Source organism: Lates calcarifer, linkage group LG24 (genome assembly GCF_001640805.2).
Source record: "Lates calcarifer isolate ASB-BC8 linkage group LG24, TLL_Latcal_v3, whole genome shotgun sequence".
Classification (NCBI taxonomy): domain Eukaryota; kingdom Metazoa; phylum Chordata; class Actinopteri; family Centropomidae; genus Lates; species Lates calcarifer.
The window spans coordinates 18,502,902-18,528,362 of NC_066856.1; the positions used below are offsets into that span (position 1 = coordinate 18,502,902).

At 42.2% G+C, this 25,461-nt stretch overlaps 1 protein-coding gene and 1 non-coding gene across 2 annotated transcripts; both read left to right on the plus strand.

Moving 5' to 3' along the window:
• Positions 1 to 585: 585 nt before the first annotated feature.
• LOC108884972 (cadherin-20-like) lies at positions 586 to 21,741 on the plus strand (the record flags this gene model as incomplete). The annotated part of the gene is given in 12 exon segments (XM_018679130.1): positions 586 to 873; positions 4,734 to 5,028; positions 5,432 to 5,551; positions 8,439 to 8,606; positions 9,789 to 9,976; positions 10,472 to 10,725; positions 14,592 to 14,728; positions 16,574 to 16,695; positions 17,252 to 17,369; positions 18,267 to 18,518; positions 19,860 to 20,344; positions 20,346 to 21,741. Coding segments are annotated over 12 exon segments (2,487 nt in total), but the record flags the coding sequence as incomplete, so codon positions are not given.
• trnae-uuc (transfer RNA glutamic acid (anticodon UUC)) lies at positions 17,613 to 17,684 on the plus strand. The gene has a single exon. It is a non-coding gene; the product is annotated as a tRNA-Glu (tRNA).
• Positions 21,742 to 25,461: the final 3,720 nt, after the last annotated feature.

The following is a 25,461-nucleotide window of genomic DNA, read 5'->3' on the forward strand; positions in this document are numbered from 1 at the left end:
TATGTGAAAAGTCAGTTTTGCCCATATAACGCAATCAAAAGGAAATAAGCTATGCATCTATACACTGGAGTTAACAAGATACATATGTCTCCTGACAACACGAAGGATTATTTCAATAAAGCACGAACATGTCACAGTAAGTTTCCACCAGTCTTTTTTCTCAACAAAGTTTCTAACTTTCCACTTGCATTTTTTTTTTTTTATGTGGAAACTGAAAGTGCTTATGAAAGCAAGGTGAAAATGTATCCTACTGTCCTCACCTTCATCTCCACTCATGTTACGTCCTCTCCTCCTCCTCCTCCTCCTCTGTGTGACCTCTTTGACGGCATAAGAGCGAAGCGCTCATTCAGCTGTGAAGCAGGCGCTCACACGGGCGCATTGCTCATTATAACCCAACAAAGACTCTGTGGTGGAGGGCTAATCTTAAGGCGAGAGAAAAGACGGCAAATATGTGTCATCCACAGGTCTCCAACAGTGCAACACAGACTAGGGCTCGGTGTGCAACAAAAAGGATGACGGTTTTCAAAAAGGACATAAATCTGAGACTCATCTGTCCTTTCCTTTCTTTCTCTTCCAGGACTCTGAAAGCAGCCAGAAAGGAGGGAGCCAGGAAACAACTGCACTCGTGAGGAAAGTCTTTTGAAATACTACTCTGCGCTTCACAATGGAGACCAATTGCATCTTCCAGCAATTGCCAGTACCTTGCTCCCCGTGGCCCTCTGCATTTTGACCCTCCTGCCTCACGGCCTTGTGGGTAAGCCCACAGAGGAGGACAGCTCAGCGCTGCTCCAGAGGGTGAAGCGAGGCTGGGTGTGGAACCAGTTCTTTGTCCTGGAGGAGTACACCGGACTGGAACCACTCTATATCGGAAAGGTCAGTGTTGACGACATACTGTACTGTACGAACATGCACACACAGAGGCGTAACCTGAAGAAATGCAAAAGCGTACAGTATTTTTCTGGCCTAGGGAGGGGAGAAACTTTTCTTGCGTGACCTTTCCACTTGCTACACGGTGTAGGTGTTGCAAAGACTTCTCTTTCAAACTGTGCAAACTAAAAGACCTATAGGGGAGCTCAGCAGGCTGGAGGTCAGCTGCTGCTGCTGCTGCTGCTGCTCGGCCAGAGCTGAGTGCATGAATGCAAAATAGAAGATTATGGGTGGGCAGAGGCAAGCTCCAAGAACTGCACACAAAAAAAAAAAAAAAGAAGAAGAAGAAACCCAATTGAATTCCTGGATACACTGCATCCATACTAGGGCACCCTCTCTTCTGTCCACTTTGAACCAGAGCCAGACAGCAGTGATTGAGTTAATTGACTTGAACCGAGGCTTCACTCAGTCGGCTTCGTTCCACAGAAGTGGACGGGCACGTCTGCAACACAGCTGACATGCTCTGAAAAGAGCAGACGACGAGCGCTCACAAAGGAGCACTTTGATCGTTCGGTTGCTAAAGTGAATTGAACATTTGATCAATAGTTGTAAGGCCAGTCATCATCAGAGGAGAGACACAACAATCTTACAAACTCGAATGAAAAGTGCCATTACCTAACAAAAAAGTGGGTTTTTTTGGTGAAGCCTTTCGTGACAAAGTTGTCCAGAGAGTGGCATTGAAAAAATGATCCACTTAAAGTATAAAATGCAATGTCACTTTAACCTGCCTGCACCAAAATGTCCCCATAAAATCAGGGGCGTTAATTTAGGGTAAAAATAAAACTGCCTGATAAATGTGTCTGCACACACAGCTAAAGAATGTTTTGTTATGACATTTAAAACTAAAGGGAGGATGCCTGAAAACAAAACACACAAACCTAAAGGAAACAAAGTACTATATCATACATAAACAATCCGCGTGAGTAATTTTCACTACATTTTCTTTAGCTAACAGTTGCTAACTGACCATTAACAATAGCAGATACGAAGAACTGACTAGAACAATCATCAGAATCTACAGTTGCACTCTCAAGTGCTTTCAAATCAATATTTTAGTCAGCTTGATCAAGATCTTTAGTGATCCAGGACTGAGTAAAGCGTGTTCCATCAGTCTGTGTAACTGTAACGTTAGCTCAGCAGCTAACGGAACTAACAATTTAAATTATATGTTCAGTTTTAATTCTCAATTGTGACTTAACAGCAGTTTGTCATTTTTACTATAAGTTACTATAATACACCATTTTAATAATATTTTGTAGCACTTTCACCCCTTAAATGAGAGTAAAATACCAATTTGTAGCTGGTAACAATAAGAAATGGCACTGAACTTAATAAACTGAGATTTCTGCAGATCTCTCTGTCGGAGCTGTCAGAACAAGGCTTTCTTTTTCCATATATATATAGACTGCCCTGATCTGAAAACTCTTGATTCCATACCTTCCATTCCTCATCAGCTTTTTAAAAACACCGCAGTACTAACCACTCATCCTCCTCATCCTGAAATTTCCCTCTGGGAATGATGCAAATCTGCTTAATTAGCGTTCTGGCAATAATTTCACCGCTTTCACTGCTCGGGAATACCGCAGGAAAATGCTGGATTCTGAAAAGTCACGTGGTCGGACCGGGTAGAGGAGTAACAAGTCCTAAGAGAGTGCTGTATCTGCTTATGTAGGATGAAAAATCCCTTACAGCCGCTGTAGCGTTATTCACTTCCATCTAATCTCTTCTTAGCGTTTCTTTGCTGATTCTTTTCAAGCTGCCCACCCTAATTTTTTCTTGAAAATGCAAATGAGTGATTCTGACAGCTTGGGCTACTACCTAGAGAACCACTCAAGACAGAAAGCCATTGTAGGATATGACAAAGCAGGAGGAAGATGTAATGCAACCTCCCGCCTTTATGTTTCAGCTCAACCTACCTCGTCTCTCCAGTGTTGAGGAACTTAGTATTCAGAGCCGTTGGGACGTTTGAGTATTTGGGCTTTAGGCCGGGGCTGAGACGGAGCAGGTAATTGATAGCCTGAGTGTCAAACTCCCTCCTTTCACAGGGGCTTGGGTGGAAAGGAGGGGATCAGTGCTGGAGGAAGGCGGATGAGGCGAAAGGAAAACGCTCCAGCCTGAGATATATCACCAGGAGACTTGAGGCAGAAGCCCACAATGGGGTGTTGATTAAAAAATCTATTCTGGGCCGAGCCAGGGCTGCACGGTGCTTTGCAGGAGGAGAGTGCAGGTGGGCACGTTGTCCAAAGAGATAGGAAAAGCTGTATTGACTGCTGCTCAGGAATGATAGGTATTGTGAAGATTGCCACTGAACTAGCACTGGAATGACAACGAAGCGCCGGTGGCTGCAAACTTTTAGCAGTTCGACAACCTCGCCGTGGTCATTTCACTCAGCGACCCCAGACAACAAAAGGCCAAAGCGGGTGCTTGAAAGGAGTGTTTCTTCCAGGGGAAAAGGGGAGGGGGAGTTGGCTTGTCAGTGCTGTGTTGTGTGCTCGCCTGTTGATTATATACAAGTCAGACATCAATGGGGGCATTTAATTCCGTTCTGCCAGTGTGACGGCAATAAGTACTCATCGTACACAGAGACCCTCTAAGCACAAAGTAAGGAGTGATTGCACATCAACAGGCTGGCATTTGCACTTAAAGGCCACAAAAGGCTTCTGATTGCACTGCAGGGCCCATGGCAACAAACAGGCTGTAAACTGTCATTAGATGCCTACTTGCAGCTACAATATTAAGGTATGCTTATAACCACACGCCACCCCCTGGAAGGTCTAGAGTTAATTTGCCCACTGCACCAATTAGGAAGGAATACATTGACAACATTGTCATGTATATGTACTTTAATGCAATGTAGCATATGGTCTGAATAGAAACAAGCATGTAAACTTTAACTGGAAGGGATTTTAACTTTGGAAATGGCAAAATAAGAATTGAAAAATCTGAGTTGTAGCATACTGAATGAACAGAAATGCCTTTGAGCTAAAGTTCCAACTCTGGGCTTTAATTTGAAGGACGTTTACATCCACATCAAAAGAACAGTGTAGGACTTTGAGTCAATTTTAAGAGAGCAGAGTAATTTAACAATATGTTTAATGCTTGGTTTCAAATCCTCCAGGCTGAAATATTGCTGCAACTACATGTAATTCAAATTTTTAGTTAATTTATTCTGAATTTTTCTGATTTATCAGTCAATTTATGTTGAAAAAATTCTTCACATTGCTTGTTTTGTCAGAAAAACTGTCTAAAACTCAAAGGTATTCGATTTCCAAAGCTTCTTATTGGAAAATCTGGAGGATGCTCTGGAATTTAAAAGACAAATAACTTGATATTATGCTCCACCAGGCCTGTAGTGAAGCTCCATTTATGCTTATTCTCCTTCCGTGTGGTGGCTTTTTCAGTTTGCTCTTCAGCAAGTTAAACACATGTTCAGTTGGACCGAGATCATGTGGCTGACTTGGATCGACAAGAAGTTTCCACTGTTTGGCCCCAAAAAGTCCTTTAGTTGTCTTGTTTGTAAGTTTAGGCTTGCTGTGCTGCAGCATTGTTCTAAAACTGGGGGAGTGTGACCTAATTAAATGTCCTCAAAAACATGTCACTGTCCTGATACTTTGGACTGCAGCATACTGTGTGTCGATTAGATTCCTGTTATATTTTCCAGCAGTTTGGGCACAGATTTGACCATATGGGAACGCTTTTAGTTTTCCCTTGTTACTAAGATGGTCTTCAAAATAGACTGAATCTTTCCTTTTGGTGTGTGCACTGTGGAATAAAACTTTATGACTGACTCATAAACGTCCCCACAGCTTCACTCAGACATGGATAAAGGCGACGGCTCCATTAAATACATCCTGACGGGCGAGGGCGCGGGCTCCACCTTCACCATCGATGACAGCACAGGGGACATCCACGCCATCCAGAGGCTGGACCGGGAGGTCAAGGCCCAGTATGTCCTCCGCGCCCAGGCCCGCAACCGCCTGACGGACAGGCCTCTGGAGCCAGAGTCCGAGTTCATCGTCAAGATCCAGGACATCAATGACAACGAGCCGAGGTTCCTTGACGGACCCTACCAGGCGACTGTACCAGAAATGTCCAAAATAGGTAAGCAGAGGGAGACGGAGAGAGGAAGGCAGACAGATGGACTCAACTGTTGCTTGTGCATGTTTCCGGTGTTTGTTTTTAAAAGGGAGCGACTGCTGCAACTTTGCAGCCGTGGTGAACAATAGCAAAGTACATAATAGCCCGGCAGAGTTATCGCTGTCGCTTGTTCTTACAGGCTCGTCTCCATCTGCTTCATCCACTATTCATAAACCTACTTTTGTGGTTACTTTCAAGTAAATAAGCGTAGTTAATTCCTGGAGCCGCTCCAGCCGCAGATGGAAAAACTCAAGTCAAAATTATGTCTTTGATTAATATGTTAATATTGCTATAGCTGATTGCGTCCTCCCTTCCTTCCTTCCTTCCTTCCTCCCTCCTCCTCACCTTTGCCTCTGCTTTTACCCAGGAACATCTGTGATCCAGCTGACCGCCACGGATGCAGACGACCCCACATACGGCAACAGTGCTCGTGTGGTCTACAGCATCCTGGAGGGCCAGCCTTACTTCTCCGTGGACGCCAAGACCGGTACGACTGCACAGATGCTGCAAAACTCTCTCTAAATCACAGGGTTTTCATCCATTACATGTAGAGTCTGATGGATTTCAAACTTCACCAGACACTTTGACTATTTTATGAGCTCCACATGAATTTGTAATGAGCACGAATGATGTTAGATGACGTGATAAAGTCGACAAACTTACCACTGACAGATGGGATTTACTAACACAGGCCTGACAGCTACCATTACTTCCCCACCTTGGTTTTTAATACTATAATTGCACCACAGTCTGATTTTAGCCATCTACACACTTTAAGCCCCTGTATATACCAACCAGCTCTGAATATGGGAAGCCCAGCATGCCTCCTGTTGTTGCTATGAGACCACCAAAACACTTGTCTTAAAACACTGCGCTCTTTTGTTACAACATGCAGTTTCTCAAACTCCTGGCAATCGAACAAAAAAGAAGCGCTAAACTCAAAGTGTGACTTCTCTGCTGAAAACAAGGACAGAATAAGAGGTTTGAGAGACTTTCACAAGTTCAAAAAGATAGACATCAGTCACGTTTGGTCATTAAAGGACCGTGACAGTGATTGCTGCACAATGCTAATATGTTTTAGATCTTAAAATATATTATTCCAGCTTTTCAGGCAGCATTGACTTCCATTTATTTCTGTATTTTCTGAGACTAAATGAATCCAAAAAATTAGACAAGGAGGTCTATGCATCAAGTCCAAAGCTAGAGCCAGGAGGCAGTTAGCTTAGCATAAAGCCTAGAAACAGACAGGAAGACACATCACTGATATGTTAGGCTAGGTGTTTTCCCTTTCTTCCAGTCTTTATGCTAAGCTAACCTTTTGGCTCTAGCTCCATACTTGCATGCAGACATGAGTGGTATGGTGCTTCTTATCTCACTCCCTGCAAAAAAAAAGCAATTGAGTGTGAATTCCAAAAGCGTTCTTTAAAGAGGTAATTGAGTGTCTGAAACCTCTATTTATACAGAGGAAACAGATATCCAACAAAAGATGCTAGCTGAAAGATAACAAATAATTATAGGACAAAAGGGAAAAACAGCCATCGTACAGCTGGTTTTATGAAAACTGCAGGCAGTTTTTGTTAGTTTGGAGTTGGACAAATCCTCATGTTACAGCATTTAACTATATTTTCAACAAGTGTGCTTTAAACTGTGTGGTAGCATTTTGTGTGTTTGGCCCTTCCCTGTTGGAATTCAACAGAGTTCCCATGCACAAAACCAGCTCTATAAAGAACCCCGACCTCAGCCCCATTCAGCATCTTTGGGGTGAACTGGAACACAGAGTTTGAGCCAACATCACCTCATTAATGCTTTTGTGGCTGAAAGAGAACAAATCCTTGCAGCCAGGTTCCAGATACTTTTGTCCACAGAGTGTAACATGTCAAAAAGTTAAGCAAAGTATACAAAACTTGTAAACACACATCTAAAACTCCTTTAAAACTTCGATATCTAACTTCGACATTGCAGCTCATTCACAACTCAAGCCACCACATCCAAAAATCCATTAGTTTCCTAAAAGCAGAGACTCACTGGCCATTGATTTACCACAGCTGCCTCATTTCCTTGTTTGTCAGTGCTGAAATCTGTTGCCAAACTTCTCAGGCTGCACTGCCCATCAGTTGCCAGTCAGTCAGACTGCTGCCGCTGTAGGGTTCATCCATCAGCCAAACACAAGCAGCTCTACAGCTATCCATCAGCCTCCCTGACTCGGCCATAAGCTCAGCAGTCAGGCTTTTATTAGTGTGAAACACAATGTAAAGCTTGAGCACATAAAGCTCAAAAGTCTTGTTTCGTGCAATCGTTTTCTCACTCAAAAAACTACTTGACCTTGGTTGGATTCTGCTGGCTGTGAATGGATGTCTTGGGTAATAATAATGATGTGCAGATGTGATCTAGACAAAAGCAAGAGTAAAGTAAAGAATCAGGCAATCTTGAAGGTTAAAAGCCGATTCACCTGCGTTTACGTACATGAAGGAGGTCAATACTCCGGTTTCTCCTGTCTACAAACATCAAACCATGTGAACCAACATATGTAGTCTTATAGAAACTACAATCCTTTACTCAAGCGTCAATTTCAGTTTTAGTCCAAACTGTATGCATAGCTTTTGTCATAAAGTGCGAATATGTCCAAATTTTACAAACATCCAACCATGGGAATCAACCTATCTGGTCTTCTCAGAGCTACAATTCTTTACTCAAGCATCAGTTTCAGTTTAAGTCCAAACTAAATGTACAGCTTTAGTCTTTAAGTGCAAATATGTCTGAATTTTATAGACATTTAACCATGGGAACCAACGCATTTATCCTTCTAGAAGCAGCAATCCTTTACTCAAGTGTCACTTTCAGTTTTAGCCTCAAGTTTGGATTGACTTATTGTCGATGCAAGGATGCACTGCCACACGTATTGATCGCTCCTTTTTATCCTGCCATGCTGCCGTCTGGAGTGATCCTTGTCACAGTCATGGTGATCTTTCCCTTATCTTAAGTCTTTGTCATGCACACTATGGTAGAAATTTGATTATTAAGTATATGTAGCTGAGGTTTTTTTTACTTGTAGAAGTGTCTTTGCGCAAGATAACTGCCCTACATCTGTGTTTATGAGGAAAAAAATTTACATACATGAGGTTTAATTAAATAAAATCAAAGGTACAAGATGGAAAACAGCCTTATAGAAGCAGAAAATGCCATTTCAAATCGAAAAGGATGAGAGCTTTCATTATAAACCTCTCTAGCCCACGGACGGCACTGACATTCGAGGACATCATCGCTTGGACACATGACCCTAATCCGGTGTCACCAGTTCTCTATTGCCTGACCTTTAATTCACCTCCCATGTCTCTGTTTGCCCTTTCCCTTTCCTTTCCCCCCTTCCTCCTCAGGCGTGGTCCGTGTGTCCCTGGCAGACATGGACCGGGAGACCAGGGAAAATTACACAGTGGTCATTCAGGCTAAGGACATGGGCGGCCAGCTGGGGGGGCTCGCCGGGACCACCACCATCAACATTACGCTCGGTGACGTCAACGACAACCCGCCCATGTTTGACCAGAGTAAGCATCTCTACTTTTTCTCCTTTTTAGATGTGTTTCTTAAATTCACTTTACTCCCCTGCTGTACTTCAACCTTTTCTAATCCCTTCTGATACTCTTAGAGCTGAAAGAGGAGCAAAATTTAAATCTTCTGGACAGTTTTTCTCAAATCTCTTATCTGTAAAACGTCACAAAATGCTTGAAATGTCCATCACAGTTTCCCAGAAGAGCCAGAAAACCCAAAGATATTCAGGTTATAATGATATATAACAAAGAAAAATAGCAAATCCTCACTGTTGGATTTTTGGTGCTTTTGGTTAAAAACGCCAACTCAAAGCCCTCGAATGACCCAGAGGTTCACTTTAATTTCAAAAACAACACCCTGATTTGTTTCAGAGTTGATGGTTGATGCTTTGAGATGAGTAAAAATGGACTGCAGCACAAAAATTTATTGTTTTTTTAAGGGTGTCTCCAATGAGAATCAGCCCCTCGGACAAAACCGCACATCTCCACATCTATCCACCTCATTTCTCTTGCCGTTAGCCCCTCTGCCCTTCTCCCTCTGTCCACTTCTGGCCACCAGTCCCCAGTCATTTACCCCCTGGCCTCCTCCCTCCTCCCTTCAGCCACCAGTCGCCCCATGCTGTCTCTTTGATTATCCCCATTCCTGCTCCTCTCATTACCCGTCCTCCTGGGGTCAGGGGTTTGTCTAGCTGTCCGTGGTCGTCTCAGCCTGGCCAGCGGGTGGCTCTGCTCCGAGACAAAGAAAACATCCACCCCTACCACTGCCGCCGCCCCATTCCTTCCACTTCCATCACTAGTCCCCCACCAATTAACGCCATCACTTCGATGGAACTTTGATCGGTTGTGAAGAGCTTCAGGGATTCCCCTCTGTCAAGCACAATGTGCAGGCATTTCACTTTGGACTGCAGGGAGCACCGCAAATTGGGCAGCTGTCACCTCGTCTTTGAGGTTAAACAGTAGATGAAATTCAAGCTGACCCACGAGACTGTATATAACCCAAGTGTGAGGCGTTTATGGAGCCATTTATTTTAAGGCTGGCCTCAGATGTGATGATGTGAGGAAAGAACAGTAAGAAGTGGAGGTTGATGGAAGGTGTTTGGCTCCCTCTAGAGGATAGAAGATTAAAACAGATGGAGCAGGTATGACAGGATGATCACTCTGTTGATTTTATCTCCTCAGGGTTGTACCAAATGAGTGTCCCTGAGTCGGCGCCGGTGGGTTCAGTGGTGGGTCGCATCTGGGCAAAGGACAGGGACATCGGGGTCAACGCCGAGATGAAGTACAGTATCATTGACGGGGATGGACGAGACACCTTTGACATAAGCACCGATCCTACTAACCTATTTGGCATCATCACGGTGAAAAAGGTACTATTTGTACTGATTCTAACTCAGGATTTATGATAAATTTCATGAAAGAAGGGGAAACAACCCGGGTTTGGACATTTTGTTTGTTTTCAACTCTGATACAACCCCCTCCAAAACACTTCTTTGTCTCACAGGGAGGAAGTCACAAAACTCTGGCAATTTAATTTTGCCTAGAGTGTTGCAAACATTAAATACCTTGCATTTCTGCCTACAATCTAGTTTTCATTTTAAGTTTCTTTTAATGATTTCTGCACTAAAATAAACACGTTCCATTTTGCTTTTTTGAAGAAACTAATTTGATCTCCTTACCTTTCAGTCGCTCCTTAGCATCCCTTGCAATTGCTGGTGATCGTTGACTAGATGTTTTTACCCAAAGACATAATGTGTATACATAGAACTGCAGGAAATTCTCTCTTTAATATAAAACGTTTGAAAATGCCAAAGGTCAGTAACCATGTCACCTATTTAACGGCTTCATGTGTGTTCAACCTCCAGCCACTGAACTTTGAGAACAAACCCAGTTACACCCTGAAGGTGGAGGGTGCCAACACTCACCTGGACCCAGCCTTCCGCCACCGTGGGCCCTTCAAGGACGTCACCATCGTGCACGTGAGTGTGGAGGACGTGGACGAGCCGCCGCTGTTCGACCTGCCGGCGTACTACGTCGAGCTGCCAGAGGACGCTGAGATCGGGACCCTGGTGAAGACGGTGTCGGCGAGGGATCCAGATGCTGCCAACAACACAGTGAGGTGAGGAGAATGATGAGTCAGAATGGTACATCAAGTTAATAGTGACATTACATCATATAGATTTGACAGGTCCTTCAAAGTAAGATGCCAATAATTAGCAAGAAAATATAACAAAATTTGGCAGCTATCATTAGATTTCATTATAGCATCCGCTAATTACAGAACATACCTCAACAGTATCCCTATGAAATGAGTCCTGGTAACATCATTTGTACATGGACATACAGAGAAGTTAGGTGGAATCTGCTAATGCTTTACCAAGCAAGTATTTATAGCTTTTATATCATCATATATTCATTAAAAATACTCCATTACAAGCAAAAGTCATGAATTCAATGTTTACTTAGGTAAAGATACAGTAGTATCAATGTGTGAACTACTGAAATGTCAAAAAAGTAGTAACTGTATCTTGACAAAAGAAAGAATAACCTGGGTTTCTGCACCAGAATTATCTAAAAAAGGAGATTTTTATATTTTTAAAAATTAACTTTTTATATAGAATAAACTTAAAATCAGATTATGGTTCAGTGAAGTACATTATTTTCCTGTAAAAGCTTTAAATATTAATGCAGAACAACTTATTTATTGTGGGTTTTCTGGCTCTGCTCATGTAACACTGCCTAACCACCAGGAGGGGGCAGCATCACAACATAATTTGTCAGAACAGGCTACAAACTGCAGCTCCCTTTTATCTACACTTCAGTTTTGAGTGCTCTACAGTGGGATAACTGATACTGATGAAGCTGAGGATGAAGATAATAACGGTGATAACAATCCTGATGAGTTTCAACATCCAACAATTAGTCAACACAGGGAAGACCAGAAGCTGAGGACCTTCACTTCTCTCAATTATTAGCAAGTATGTTTTGTGCTCTGGCAGAACAGATGTTGCATGGTGGGTTGACCGTCCAGACTGAACCTCTCATAAACTAATTAGACATAAAGCCTTTAATTAGGCTATTAATCATGTGAAGGAATCAATGACTGCGGCAATAAATGAGCATTTCATGCAGCACAAGCTGCACCCCGTCCCAGCTGTCCGTTTTTACAACCTCGATTAGGGGGCTAAAAGTAGCGCACAGGGGGAAATAGATGTAGATGACACCACGGCTGCTTTGCTGCTAAATTCACACTCAGCGATTTAAGTGCTGTGTCCAAAATTTCCTCCCTCATTCACTCATTCACCGTTATCCCTGCAACAATTCAGGGAAATAAAATGGTGGAAACTGAATATAGGGCATTCATCCACTCATTTTCTGCCATTTATACCAGTTAAGAAAGGTATCCCAGAGGTCTTTCTCCTCAGCCAAGTCCTCCAGCTCCTCACCAGGGGGGATCCTGATTTGTTCCCAGGCCAGATGGGATATTTAATCCCTTCAGTTTGTTCTGGATTTGCCCCAACAGTCTCCTTCCAGTTGGACATGCCTGGAATATATACCTCAGCAACGAACAAGAGGAAGCGCGAACCCCAAACCACCTCCTTTGTAACGCTCCTCATTCCAATATTGAAGATTTTTGAGCTGATTGTGAATCTAATTTGGATGTAAACAGTTTTTTCATCAGATTTTAACAACTTTGTCCATTTATTTTGGAGAGGAACGACGAAAACTGAAGGAATCCCGACCTAAAAACAAACTGAGCTAACGTTAGCGGCAGCTGAGCTTGTTTCTAGATTGGGATTTCTTCTGAAAAACACTTCATTTTGAACGTGAAACTACTCTATTTTTTCAGTTTTAATCATTAGGTTCATTCGTTTTGGAGAGGCGGAGGCCTACAAATCAGTTTTTTCTGTGACGCTGTTGGGCGGACAATTCCTGGACAGAAAGACAGAGAGAGCCAGCAGCTACAGCTCAGATCCCAATATCACGTTTGACTGAAATCCCCAGAGCTCGTGTGGTGTTGTGTTCTGGCTTCGCATCAGTCAAGAGGTTTTCAAAAAGCCAGAGTTACAGGCAAAGGTAGGGAGATAGCTTGAGGAATCAGTCAGGGGTGAGAGAGAAGGGGGGTTGAGGTTGGATGCAGCAGCAGCAGCAACATCAGATGACAGATAATGACGAAAAAGCAGCAGGTGACCTTCAGTCTCCGTGTCTGTCTCATTTCCATTTTACATCTTTCTGTCCTTTACCAACTGCAGCATGACTGGCAGATATATCCAAGCCCACACACACACACACACACACACACTCTTTCACCTGCTATTTGACACACACATAAACAGCAAACCCCCCTCCTCATGACTCTGGAGGAGTGATATTAATAGAGATCCTTCAGGGAGATCCTTGCCAGGCGTGGATGTGCCAGTCACGACTGCTCCCTGTCGGCGCACAGTCCGAAACGCACACTGCAAACAACCCTTCAGACGCACACGCTACAGCTGAAGTGACTGTAATATATCAGGCTGACAATACCAGCCTTTTACTAAACACCTGATCTGCAGATACGATGAAGATAAATTGTTTAATTGCAAGTTTTCTGCGTAGAATAGTCATTTAAAGGCAGAATGCCCCTAAAAAACAGGATGTTTCATGATGCATTTAATGGCGTTTAAAGCCTCAATGCATGTTTTATAGTTGTGGAAGAAGTATTTATAGCTTTTACTTCAGTAAAAGTACTAGTACTCCATTACAAGCATTAAAAGTCATGTATTTAACATGTTACTTAGGTAAAGTACAGGAGTATTAATGCCTGAGCTGCATTTTGTTGTCTTCTAAAGAGCATTTCTGTCCTAAAAAGCAAAAATTGTGAGTTGTATGTGAACTGTTTTTTAATCTAAATCAAATTTTTTAGAAATAAGTGCATCTTGGAAAAAGAAAGAATAACAAATAAATATTAATGCAGAACAACTTATTGGGTTTATTGTGGGTGTTTTGAAGTTTTCTGGCTCTGCTGGTGTAACACTACTGTTCTACCAGCAGGGGGCAGGAGACTAAATCTTCACAGGCTAAAACAAAGTTTTAAAGATATCGGCATCAGCTTTTAAATAATCCAGGCCAAAACATGTGATGAGAAAGAGAAGGGCTGTACATTGAAATTATAAAGATAATAACTGCAATATAACTGTGGTAAATTATATAACTTTCCTCATTAGAAATGTAAAAAATACATATTCTACCTCAGTTTTGTGAAATGTTTCACTGTTTGAAAAGTGTGAAATGTTTTTTGTGTTCTAACCACAAAGAAAAGTTTAAAATGTTTATTCAGGAGCAAAAATCAGCCTTGAAAACTTGAAATACAATGTGATTTGACATTTATCGCGTTAATTTTTTATTCTGACTGATGGGAAGCTCTTTAATCGTGATAGAAAAATGTTTTTCTTTAAGAATTTCTTAGAAAAGAGGCCTTAGATTTGCTAAATATTTGACGACATCGTTGCCATTTTTTGCTTGGTAAACGACTTCTTCCAGGTGAGAGCAGAGCGACAGGTGAACTCACGACACCTCATGGTTACATAAACAGGTTTCTGGATGTGCTCTACATTCTCCTCCTCCTCCTCCTCCTCCTCCTCCTCCTCCTCTTCTCTGTGTGTTTGGCTGTTGTTGCATGTCGCTCTCAGAAGAGTGTTTTTTGGAAATCAGCCTGCAGTGGCAGGAGATGAGCCAAGGCGGCACGCTGCAGGTCTGTGAATCCCCGGCGTCGGTTTGGCAGCGGAGGCAGATACTCTGATTAAGCCTTATCTGGAGCCTCTTCCTCCTCTCCTTCTTCTTCTTCTTCTTATACTGTGCCCTGGGAAGCTGCCAGCCTGTCGCCTTATCGCACAGATACACACACAAAAGCCGTATGTGTGCGTGACGTCGCCCTCAGATACAGGATCACAAAGATGCACTGTATTCCGACGCTGATTTTCACATGGCATTTTGTGTCGCCAGGTATTCCATCGAGAGGTCCAGCGACCCTGACAAGTACTTCTACATCGAGATCACTTCCGGGTCGCTGATGACGGTGCGTTCACTGGACCGGGAGGAGATCGGCTGGCACAACATCACCATCCTCGCCATGGAGATGAGTACGTCACACAGACACTTTATCAAGTCGTTTTCTGACTATTTAAAGTTGTGATTTAAAAGAAAAATCATATTAATGAGAATAAAGTTGTATCTTTTCAATATAAATCACTGTATCATGAGAATGAAGTTAAAGTTTTACGTGAAAAGTGATTAGATTATCTCATAATTTTATAAGATAGTACATTTTAAAAGAGGTAGATCGTGCTTGCAAGTTTCTATTCCTCTCAAGTCCAAGGTGGCATCTTCATATATCTCATCTTGTTTGAAGATATTCCGTTAAAACGAGAATCCTCACAACATCTTAGCGATTATTTTAGGGAAAATAAATCCTAGTGTTAGTTTGACTTTTAGGACTCGTGCTGTTGGTTTACATGCAGATGGGTGAATGTAATTGCACAAATGTAGAAGCAGTGATTTTGGAAAACAACTCCTGCAGAGTTATGTAATGTAGAGCAGGAGATGCCCTACAGATCTGCACACAGCTGGTGGCACTGAAAGTCACCTTCATCCTCCCCTCCCTCGCCTTTGTTTGTCTATTTGTTCTCTCTGTTTTGGTGGACACACCTAAAAGGAGACGGTAATTGAATGAATGAGTAATTAAATAACTTTCCCCACATGGCGGCTAATTAAAAGATGTGACAGAGATGAAGAGGGCGAGAGAGGGCACAGATAGGGAGGGATAAAGAAAACAAAACAATGATGGAGGAACAGCGTGGAAGATTAAAATTAGCTGGAACACTAAATACAGATTTTAAATGTCAGTATTATGAGGAAAAGTCAATTTTATAAGAACAGGTCATCATGTTAAGAAAGATTCATCATATAAAGTAAAAATAATTGAACAGAAATTGTATTTTAATGCATATAAAGCTGTGGTTTTATGTAAAAAGTTGTGATTTAAGAGAAAAATCATGATATTATGAGAATTGTTTAATAGTTCTATAAGAATAAATCACTATATTATGAGAATAAAGTTGTAATTGTTCAGTATAAATCACTGTATCATGGGAAAAGTCATTCTTTTACATGAAGAGTCAAGATATTATGAGGATTAAGTCATAATTTTATGAGAAAAGAGAGAATTTTACAATACTAAATTGTGATTTGAGAGAACAATGATGATATTATGAGAATGAATTCAGAACTTTTCAAAATAAATCATTTTATCGTGAGAATAAAGTTATTCTTTTATGTGAAAACTCATTATATTAATCAATATTTATGCAAAAACTCTAAGAAATAATTTCATAATCTGCTGTAATCTGCTGAGATTTATAAATTGTCCATAGTGTTGCATTCAAATCAGACTTTTCACAGCACGTGTTAATCAGCTGAATGGAATTCAACCCTCATTAATTTTATTATTCAAACCTTTGGAACAAAACCCATTTGTTAAAGCAACTCAATCAATATTCACACTTTAATTGAACTGCTCTCTACTGTACTTTAACTCAAATAAGTTTCTCACACCACTGGTTTCACTTCACTCGGATAAAAACAGCAAAGTTGGATATTAAATTACCTCTTTCTGACCCACACACATCGACCTCCGGAGCTTAAAGTCACGCCATTGATTGATCGATCATGTGATGAAACCTGAGAAGGTAGTTACTGCCCACTAATTGGATTTCTATTGCCTATTACACAGCTGGTTAAGGTATGCAAATGTGCTGATTGGTAATGGAGAATAATAGAAGTGTAATCTGAGCGTGAGGGGCGTTAATGTGACTGTAAACGAGGGGAAGATTAACAGAGGCGTAAAACTGAACTAAGCAGGAGTCAGTGCATTTAACAGCATCTGATTTGTATGTTTACTGTACGTGTGTGTGTGTGTGTTAATGCAGATAACCCGACACAGATCTCAAGTGTGTCGGTGGCTGTGAAGGTCCTGGATGTGAACGATAATCCTCCCCTGCTGACGCACTATTTGGAGGCTTATGTGTGTGAAAACGCCAAAGCTGGACAGGTATGGAGACACAAAATCACCTGAGATATATACATGTACTTCATTTATAAAGGAAAATAAAATACATTTACTCAAGTAAGGGTGGTAAAGATACACTCAGGATACATCTAAGGATTTATTTAATGAGAAAAAAATGAAAACAAAGTTCCTATTTTAGTAAAATCTCCTCTTACAGTGGGTTGTTTGTAGCCTCATTATGTTGCTAGGCTAGCCAGTGTTTTCCAGTCCGTGTATAGTGAGTTTTCCAGTGTTAATCTGCCTTAAAAGTGTTTGGTAATCATATTTAAACTAATGCAGTACCTGCAGGTCTTGACCTTACGTGGCTTAAGTTTAGACTTCTGATATACCGCTCTCAAAGATGATGAGCTCAGAAAATTATTAACTGCCGGAGTAAGAGAGGAAAACATCACGATATTATGAGAATAATGACGTTGTTTCATCGTCAGAGGCTGCACTGCTCTTAAACTCTGATTTCATGAACATTTTATGGGATTTAAATTGACTGTAAACTGATGAAAAAGCTTGCTTATACAACTGTGTGTTGATGTGAATGCAGCTGATCCAGACAGTGACAGCGGTGGATCCAGACGAGCCTCTGGGTGGACAACACTTCTACTACAGCCTGGCGCCAGAGGCCGCCAACAACCCCAACTTCACCCTGAGAGACAACCAAGGTAGACACGGCACTGCACCGTAAAATATGACCAGTTTCCTCCTGTAATGTAGAGGAGGATGCCTGAGGTCTGACTGGGTTACACTCTCCTACAGGTGCTAAGACAAAAAAAGAGGAACTTATTTCATTTCCTGTTCTGTTAACAGCACATAAAACATTCATACATTAACCCTGCTACCAGGTATTAATGGTGGCGCTGGGAGATTAGCATCTTTGCTAGTTAACCAAGAAAGCCAGTAAGCATTCCCATATGGTCTAGCGGTTAGGATTCCTGGTTTTCACCCAGGCGGCCCGGGTTCAACTCCCGGTATGGGAACTGAATTTTCACCATTGCAGAACCAGGAGAGACGGACTAGTCCAGGCTGAACTTGTTGTTGAAGAAACTCTGATATTTTGCCAACATAAAAGAGGAGTTTCTGCTCTGTACTTAATGAGGTGTTGGGTTTTGAAGGTGTATTTTGATATTTTTAAGCCTAAACAGTTTAAATTTTGTTGGAAAAGAATAAATTCAGTTAAAATATTTAGAGGGATTCAGTGTTTCTCCACCAGAAATTTCTCACGGGAGCGTGAGAAATATTTTAAATCTGCTTTTCAACCATAGTAGGAAGATAAGATTTAAAGAAAATGTTAAAATAATGAGAAAATTTCACAGGGTTTTAGTCAGAAATGTTGCACTTGGGGATTTGGACCTCTGATCTCAGTATTTGTGCATATTACATCCTCAGTCGTCACAGCGTCACCCTTCCCAACTCCCATGATCCTGTGCTCATCCACCGTTACCATTCTGTGAGCTTGAATATATACTGTACATGCCCTGACCTTTGTTATCTGCACAAGTCAGCTGCCGCAGAACAAGCGATCCGAGCCTTCCCCCCTGACATATTCGGTCTCTTCCCAGACAACACGGCGTGGATCCTGACTCGCCGCGGAGGCTGGTCGCAGCAGGACCAGACTGTCTTCTACTTGCCCATCTTCATCTCCGACGGTGAGCAGCCGGTCCAGACTAGCACCAGCACGCTGACCATCCGGGTGTGCAGCTGCGACCACGAGGGCAACGTCATGTCGTGCAACGCCGAGGCCTACAGCCTGCCCGCCAGCCTCAGCAGAGGGGCCCTCATCGCCATCCTGGCCTGTATCTTCGTCCTGTTGGGTGAGTTATGATCTGGTGCTGCGACGGTGTGCAGAAACGAGCCAGCGACCTTTTGTCAGCGGCCATGTAATGATATTTAATCTGAGATATTGTCAGATAAAGCTTCACACAGCGTCCAGGATACCTGCCTGCACTGTTGTCCCTGACCTCTGACCTTATATAAAACACGTGGCTTCAGTTGTGACACCTGTCGGTGCAAAAGCGGCAGATTTACCACTTGAAATTCTTCTTGTTTTCCTTTTCTTTGATTAATTAAACAAAAAAATGTAAAAAAAAAAAAAAGTACCTGAAACTAGCAAAGAGCTGGATAAGTATATATAAAAAAAACAATAATCCAGTTAACATATGTTAAGCATTTGTGCACATTTAAGATAGTAGAAGGTTTAAGTGACGTTATCAGTTAATTAAAGACTCAAATTTCATATTTAAGTGGGGTTATTTTTGCCTCTCAAATATGTATATATTATTTATTTTTGTTTGTCAGAATAACCTTGGTTATGTGAAAAGAAAACTGCATTCAAGATTTAGGATTTATTTCTTCAGAAAAGCATTTTCAAAAACGCATTTTATTAGGATTTTGAAGGCATGAAGCACTTTAGCTCGTTGCAGAGCAGCGGCACAAAAACAGTGGGCTTACAAAAACCTAAAAAAATGGACAAACTCCTCCTTTGAAATCGGAATTATCATGTCTATTCAAAAACAGTGAGCTCAGACTCCGAGCCAGGCAAAGATGTTTTAGCTAAATTTATTTCTCCCTCCCCAGTGGAGCAGAGTGAGTCAACCTGCTGAGCCGTCCTGCTCACAGTCACCGGTCTGCAGGGAGAGATAAAGTGGGTCCATATCAGCATCCAGGGGGAAAAAGAGAGTGTGATGCTACAGGGGCAGCTGGTGCTAATGAAGGCTAGACTTTTGCCAAAATGCAAAAAAAAAAAAAAAAAAAGAAAGAAAGAAAGAAAGAAAGAAAGCCATATTTTAATCCTGTGCCACACTGGGAGATGCTTTAGCCGGCTGCTGCTGATGCTAAGTGTTTCACATCCGTTTTCATGTTTTGAAAAAGTATGATGGTTTTATGCGTTCGTAAACCTTCATTCATTGGTCTGACAGTGAGGCTTTTGTCTGTGTGGGGGAAAGTCAGTTGATGTTTACTGTTTTTTCTTTGAGTAATCAATCAAAAAATGATTTAAAGTGTCAAAAAAGTGAAAAATGTACCAGATAAATGACTTCAAACATGAAGTAATAAATAAAATATTAAATTCTTGGATGAAAATACAGTTTAAAGTTTGTTTTTTTTTAGCTTGACATAGATAAAATGTCCTGCTTTTCTCTACAGTATCCTAATAGTTTGTATTTTTTCTTTACAACAGTGAATGATTCTGCTCATGCTCTCCCTGCGGACTCATCGTAAGAAGCCCTATCTGTGCGACGAGGAGGAGAACGTTCACGAGAACATTGTGCGCTACGACGACGAGGGCGGCGGCGAGGAGGACACAGAGGCCTTCGACATCGCCGCCATGTGGAACCCACGGGAGGCTCACCACCACCTGGGCAAGATGAGACAGGACATGCTGCCAGAGATCGAGAGCCTGTCTCGCTACGTCCCCCAAGCCTGCGTGATGGGTGGCGGCGGCGGGGACAGCAACGTGCACGGATACGTGCTGGCGAAGCTCCTGGAGGCCGACATGGACCCGTGTGCCCCGCCGTACGACTCCCTGCAGACCTACGCCTACGAGGGCGAGGGCTCGGTCGCCGAGTCGCTCAGCTCACTCCAGTCAGGGACCTCGAACACCGACCACGAGTACGACTATCTCAACGACTGGGGGCCTCGGTTTCAAAAAACTCGCCGAGATGTACGGCGTGCTGGAGACAAACAGTCCTCCGATGTGGTAGAACTCCTGAAACCTTTGCCTTTTTAATCTTGAGCTACGCCGACACAAAAATTTGACACAAAAACACATCTGAGAAGCGACACGAACGGACAAAAACGTGTGCGAGGAAGACACGATAAAGCCAGGATGTGCTCGCGTCCACATCTGTGACTGTTAGCACTTGAATTCCTGCCGAAGCCTCGATTCTCCACAGCCTTGGAGGCCTGAGATGCCCCCAGCAGCAGCAGTGTGAGCTGGTTTTTAAATCTCCCCCCAGAGATGGGGCTTGGATTGGCGGCCTCATGGGGGGCTACCGCAAAAAAGGAACAGCTTCAAAGCACATGTTAACTCCTGCCTGACCCAGCCACAGGCAGAGCCCCCTTTGGTTCAAAGTGTTTTTTTGCCAGAGATGAAAAACAAAGAGGGGGCCGGGACTATTTAACTCACAGCAGCACGGGGAGACAAACTCTGAAATGCTAATCCACTGCTCTGAGTTTGTGCTTTTATACACGACAACTCCAGAGGAAAGAAATCGAAGAGTCATCGCTGAAAATCGGAGGCGTGTTCCTTGTTTTTCCTTTCATCTGTGGGCAGGTCTTAATTTATTTCTTCGTTCAACGTGCTGTAATTTATATTTTTTGCTAACTTATTTGGGTACTTTAAAAAACCGACACTGTACTTAAACTGCCGCACACATATTTGTTGTAACATGATGATGTAAACTGCCCTTGTTTTCAGTCTATGTGCAAAAAAAAAAAAAAAATCTCCAAGGAGATAGCGATGCTGTAATCCCATGTGGGGATTTCCAGGTTTATTGTATTATCATTTTTGTATGTTTTTTTAAGCTCTTTGTATTGTAACTCCCAAAAAACACGAAGCAGTTCATGAGGAGACGAGGGAAGCCATCCCCATCCACCAACCACCCCACCCGTACGTGGAGGAGCACACGACCGAGTCGCCTTTCATTTTGGATCCACCACCGTGCCAACAAGAGTCCGACGGCTAGTCGAGGCTTGATCTGTCCCGTTAAGTGTTGTTTTTCCTGCCGCCACACAAAATGTGGCTTAAATCCTCCAATCCTGTGGACTTACAGAGACGTTGATAATCTGCATTAAGTGCCAAATGTAAAAAGGACAGCAACAACAACAAAAAAAGAAAAAGTTGGGGGAAAAAAACGTGCTAAACACAAACACCAAAAGACAAAAAAAAAGGATTTTACAAACTGGGAAGGTACATTTTGATAATTCGACCGGGTGGAGTTTACTTGAAATCTATGTGGTCAGTCATGCTACAGTAAAGTGGTATGTGAATGTAGATATTTTTTGTATTCTTGGTAATAAAAAAAAGCTAAAAAATGACGCCTGCCTCTCTGTTGTCGCAGAAAAAGGATCCTCTCTGAACATTTCAGAGTAGTTTGGAATAATAAAACTGCTTCTTCTATTATGCAATCCCCTGAAGCATGACAGAAATGTAAGTCCTTCAAAAGATAAAGCAGCTATTTAAATTCGCAATCATATGGTAAATTGTCCTCCAAAGTGTTATTGCAGATGATTCAGTTTTCATTACAGTCCCCCCTCCTCCTTCTCAAAGTACTTAATTTGCGTGACTTATTTTGTTTTGCAGTGATAATGCTTAGCGTTGATTAAAAGCTCACCCCTCCTCTCCCACCTTCTGTACCTGAGCCTCGAGCCTTCTCACAAAATAAAAAAAACGTTCCATCTGATTGCATTCACTGTAACATTCAGACGAATGAATAGAATATTTGCCAATGGGAATCAATTATAAACAAGAGGCTCGGCTTAATTGCTTGTGTCAATCAAAAACGATGCCAATGAAGGACGGGAGAGGCGAAAGAAAAAAAAAGAGAGGAAAGAAACGAGCGATGATCTGCGCCCAGATCATATTTTCCACTGCTTTGGATTTCCCATTTCCATTATCAAAAACAAATAGCAGAGAAATAACTCTGAAACCAGTGGCTCTGGCTCACCTGCTGGGTGGCATTCAGCGGTGAAATTGCACAGAAGACGAGCCTGTAATATTCCCCAAGATTTAAAATTTTTCACTTAAATGGCTTCGCAATCTTCTGCACGCTGAGCCGAACGTCTTGCAATTACACACCGGGGATTTTTCTCTTAATTTGTCTTTACAGTCAGCAAAGGCTTTTAAAATGTTTGTGTCACTCATTTTCCCTAATCAGATCAGCGTCAACACTTTTAAGACAACAATTTTAAAACATTCGCGAAGCTAAACTGCAAAATCGTTCCATGGCGAATTTCAGTGTTTCGCCAGGAAACAGGAAGTTGTTGCAACTCAAACAAACACTGTCCAATCTGCACCAAACTTTGCATATTTTGATAAGACCTGAACACAACTGCATGCCAGTATTCAATCACTGTAACAGCGCCACCTACTGGCAACAGGAAATGATAGTTTATCTGCCTACCAGGTTAAAGTCAGACAAGCACAGATAAATTGCAGAAAAGTCCGTCACAGTTTCCCAGCAACCACTGGATTTTCTTTTGTTATTTTGTTTGAAAACTTAAAAACTCAAAAATGGTTTCAGTTCATGATAATGAGTTGGAAAAAATCCTCACAATGGAAGTGCAAACTTTGCAAAAATTCTGGCGTTTATTTGAACTAAAAGGATTAATTGCTGATTAAAATTCTTTACTTTCTTGATCCGCTAAAAGATTAATGGACTAATCATTTCAGTTGGAGTTTTTGTGTGTGTGAAAGAAAGTTTTCGGGAGGAGACGTTGGGGTTTTATTATTCTGTGAATGTTATTCTCAAACTCTTCAAGCGCTTCTTCAAGTCAAAGACGAGGAGGATCTGCGCTCGCTGTGACCTTATTCCCATCACTTCCTCGCCGTAAATCTCTCAAGAGTGTGGAGCTCGTGTCCTGCAGCCTCTTTCCTCCTCAGTGCCCTTCCCTTGGCATAAATTAAATCCTAACAACCCCCTCATGTTCAGATGCCCCCCTCCTCCCTCCAGTTTTGCCCCCTTTGCCAGCCTCTCCATTGCCAATCCAGGAAAAAGTCACCAAGGGGGTAATTTGTCTTAAGCTCCGCTGCTTCTTCTAACAGATGACGGAGCTCGAACGGTGGAAGATAATAAGGAGCCCTCTTCCGGCTCTAATCCTGCTGAGGGTAAAACCACAGCAGAACCCAGTGAATCATCCCCGTCCAACCCTCCTAATGCGAAGTGGAAAAACACACTCTTGCTCTGCTGGAAATTGAGGGGCGGAAAAAAAGAAAAGGCAAACTCCAGGCCCTGGGAGAGACGAGCAGGTCCAACCCGTTTGACATGTGGAGTTAGAGAGCGAAACACAGACCCCAAATCGCTGCAGGGTTTTCTCTCTCTGATCCTCTTCTTATCTCTCCACCTCTTTCAGCTTCACACTTATTCTGTTTTTGCACTTGTTTCTTTCCTCCTCTCCTCCATCTCTGTCTTTCCCCAGTCTCCTCAGCCTCGGCTCATGAGTGCAGCGATGGGTTATTCCCGCTTTATCGCCTTAAGCTTTTCTTTTTTTTTGATTGCCGTCAGGCTCCTTTTTGCTGTGAGAACAGAGCGGTCTCCTGAGCGAGCCGGCATCATTGGGAGGTCTCAGAGGTTTACAGTAACTCCACACTGCAGCTGCAAGACGTTTGCTTTGTTTCCTAATTAAATCATGAGTGCTAACTGGCTGTTTCTGCAGAGTTAGGGTTAGTTTCAAGCCGAAATCTTCTGGGTTCCTTTTTCAGACATTCAGACGGATTAAAAATCATGACATGGGTGGCACAAATTAAAAAAAAAAACAAAATATTGCTCAAGTTTTTATGTTTGACTGAGGTAAAAAAGTTAGTTTATCAACAAAAACGAATAAAGAATGACGTATGTGAAGCATGTGACTTGAAAGTCCACTGGAGAGATGATACCGGACATCAGATTTGTGTGGAGCAACAAGATTGTGAAGTTCCTCAAATTAAAACACGAATTAAATGTCACATTTCCATCACGTTTCCTTGATAAACCAACTAATCTTTTAACAGCAGGGGATGGAAACCTGGATTTCTTCCCATTTTCTTTTGCAGAATTTCTGGAAATTGAGTCAAAATTTGCACACATTTTTTAAATCAAAAGATATTTTAGACCAGATAGAAAACAGTTCACATCTATGTGGGCCTTTAGCTGCCTCAGTTCACACTGACGTCCCCTGTTCGCCTTATTTTTATCAGGAAGTATATGTTTTAATTAACTGTGCAAACATTAAAGCAGAAAGGTTAAATGTTAGTCACATTAAATGCATTTTTTTTTTAATCAAGATATCAAGTACAAAACAGACATCTTTCTCTTTGAAAACTGTGCATCAGGTAGCAAAAAACCCTGACATTTATTCAGATTAAAACACCACAGATTATTACTTGAAACATCTGTCATTTCATGGATCCCTGTCAACTGGCACCTTTTTGATAACAGCTCTTCCCCTGGAGCCAAAAAATCAAATGCAGCATCAAAGCATTGCTCATCCCTGCTACTTCAAGAGTAAAGACACTAACACTGAAGCATCCTCTTGTGGCAGAAACACATGCTTTTCTGTCTTGTGCCTTCGTCTTAGAGCCTGCATCTGCAAATTGAAACGAAGCAGCGGGGCGGACCAAGGTGGGACACGACGCAGGAGGTGTTAACTACAGCCGTGGAAGGCAGTGGATTAAGAAGGAGAGGGAGAAATAAAAAATATCCACACCTTACTGCTCTTAATCCGCCCTCTTTCTCATCCTCTCTGCCGATGACCAATTTCTTTGGTTGGGGGAAAAGGACCCCAAGTCTTTCTGAGAAGAGTGAAGCTGACAAATTGGACTCGACAACACAGTGTATTACAGATCCGGGACCCTTACAACGAATGCCACTTTCTAGAAATAGAAAAACTGCAAGGGGACAGGAAGGAAAGCGATGGCTTTGAGTGTCGAGAGCAGGTAAATATGAAGTGTTTGTCAAATCAGAGCTGGACTCAGGGTACGGTCACATATCGCTCTGGCTGTGATAGAGTTCTTATTGCACTGCCAATCCCTGTAGGACTGTGTGTTTACCAGCTTTCTTT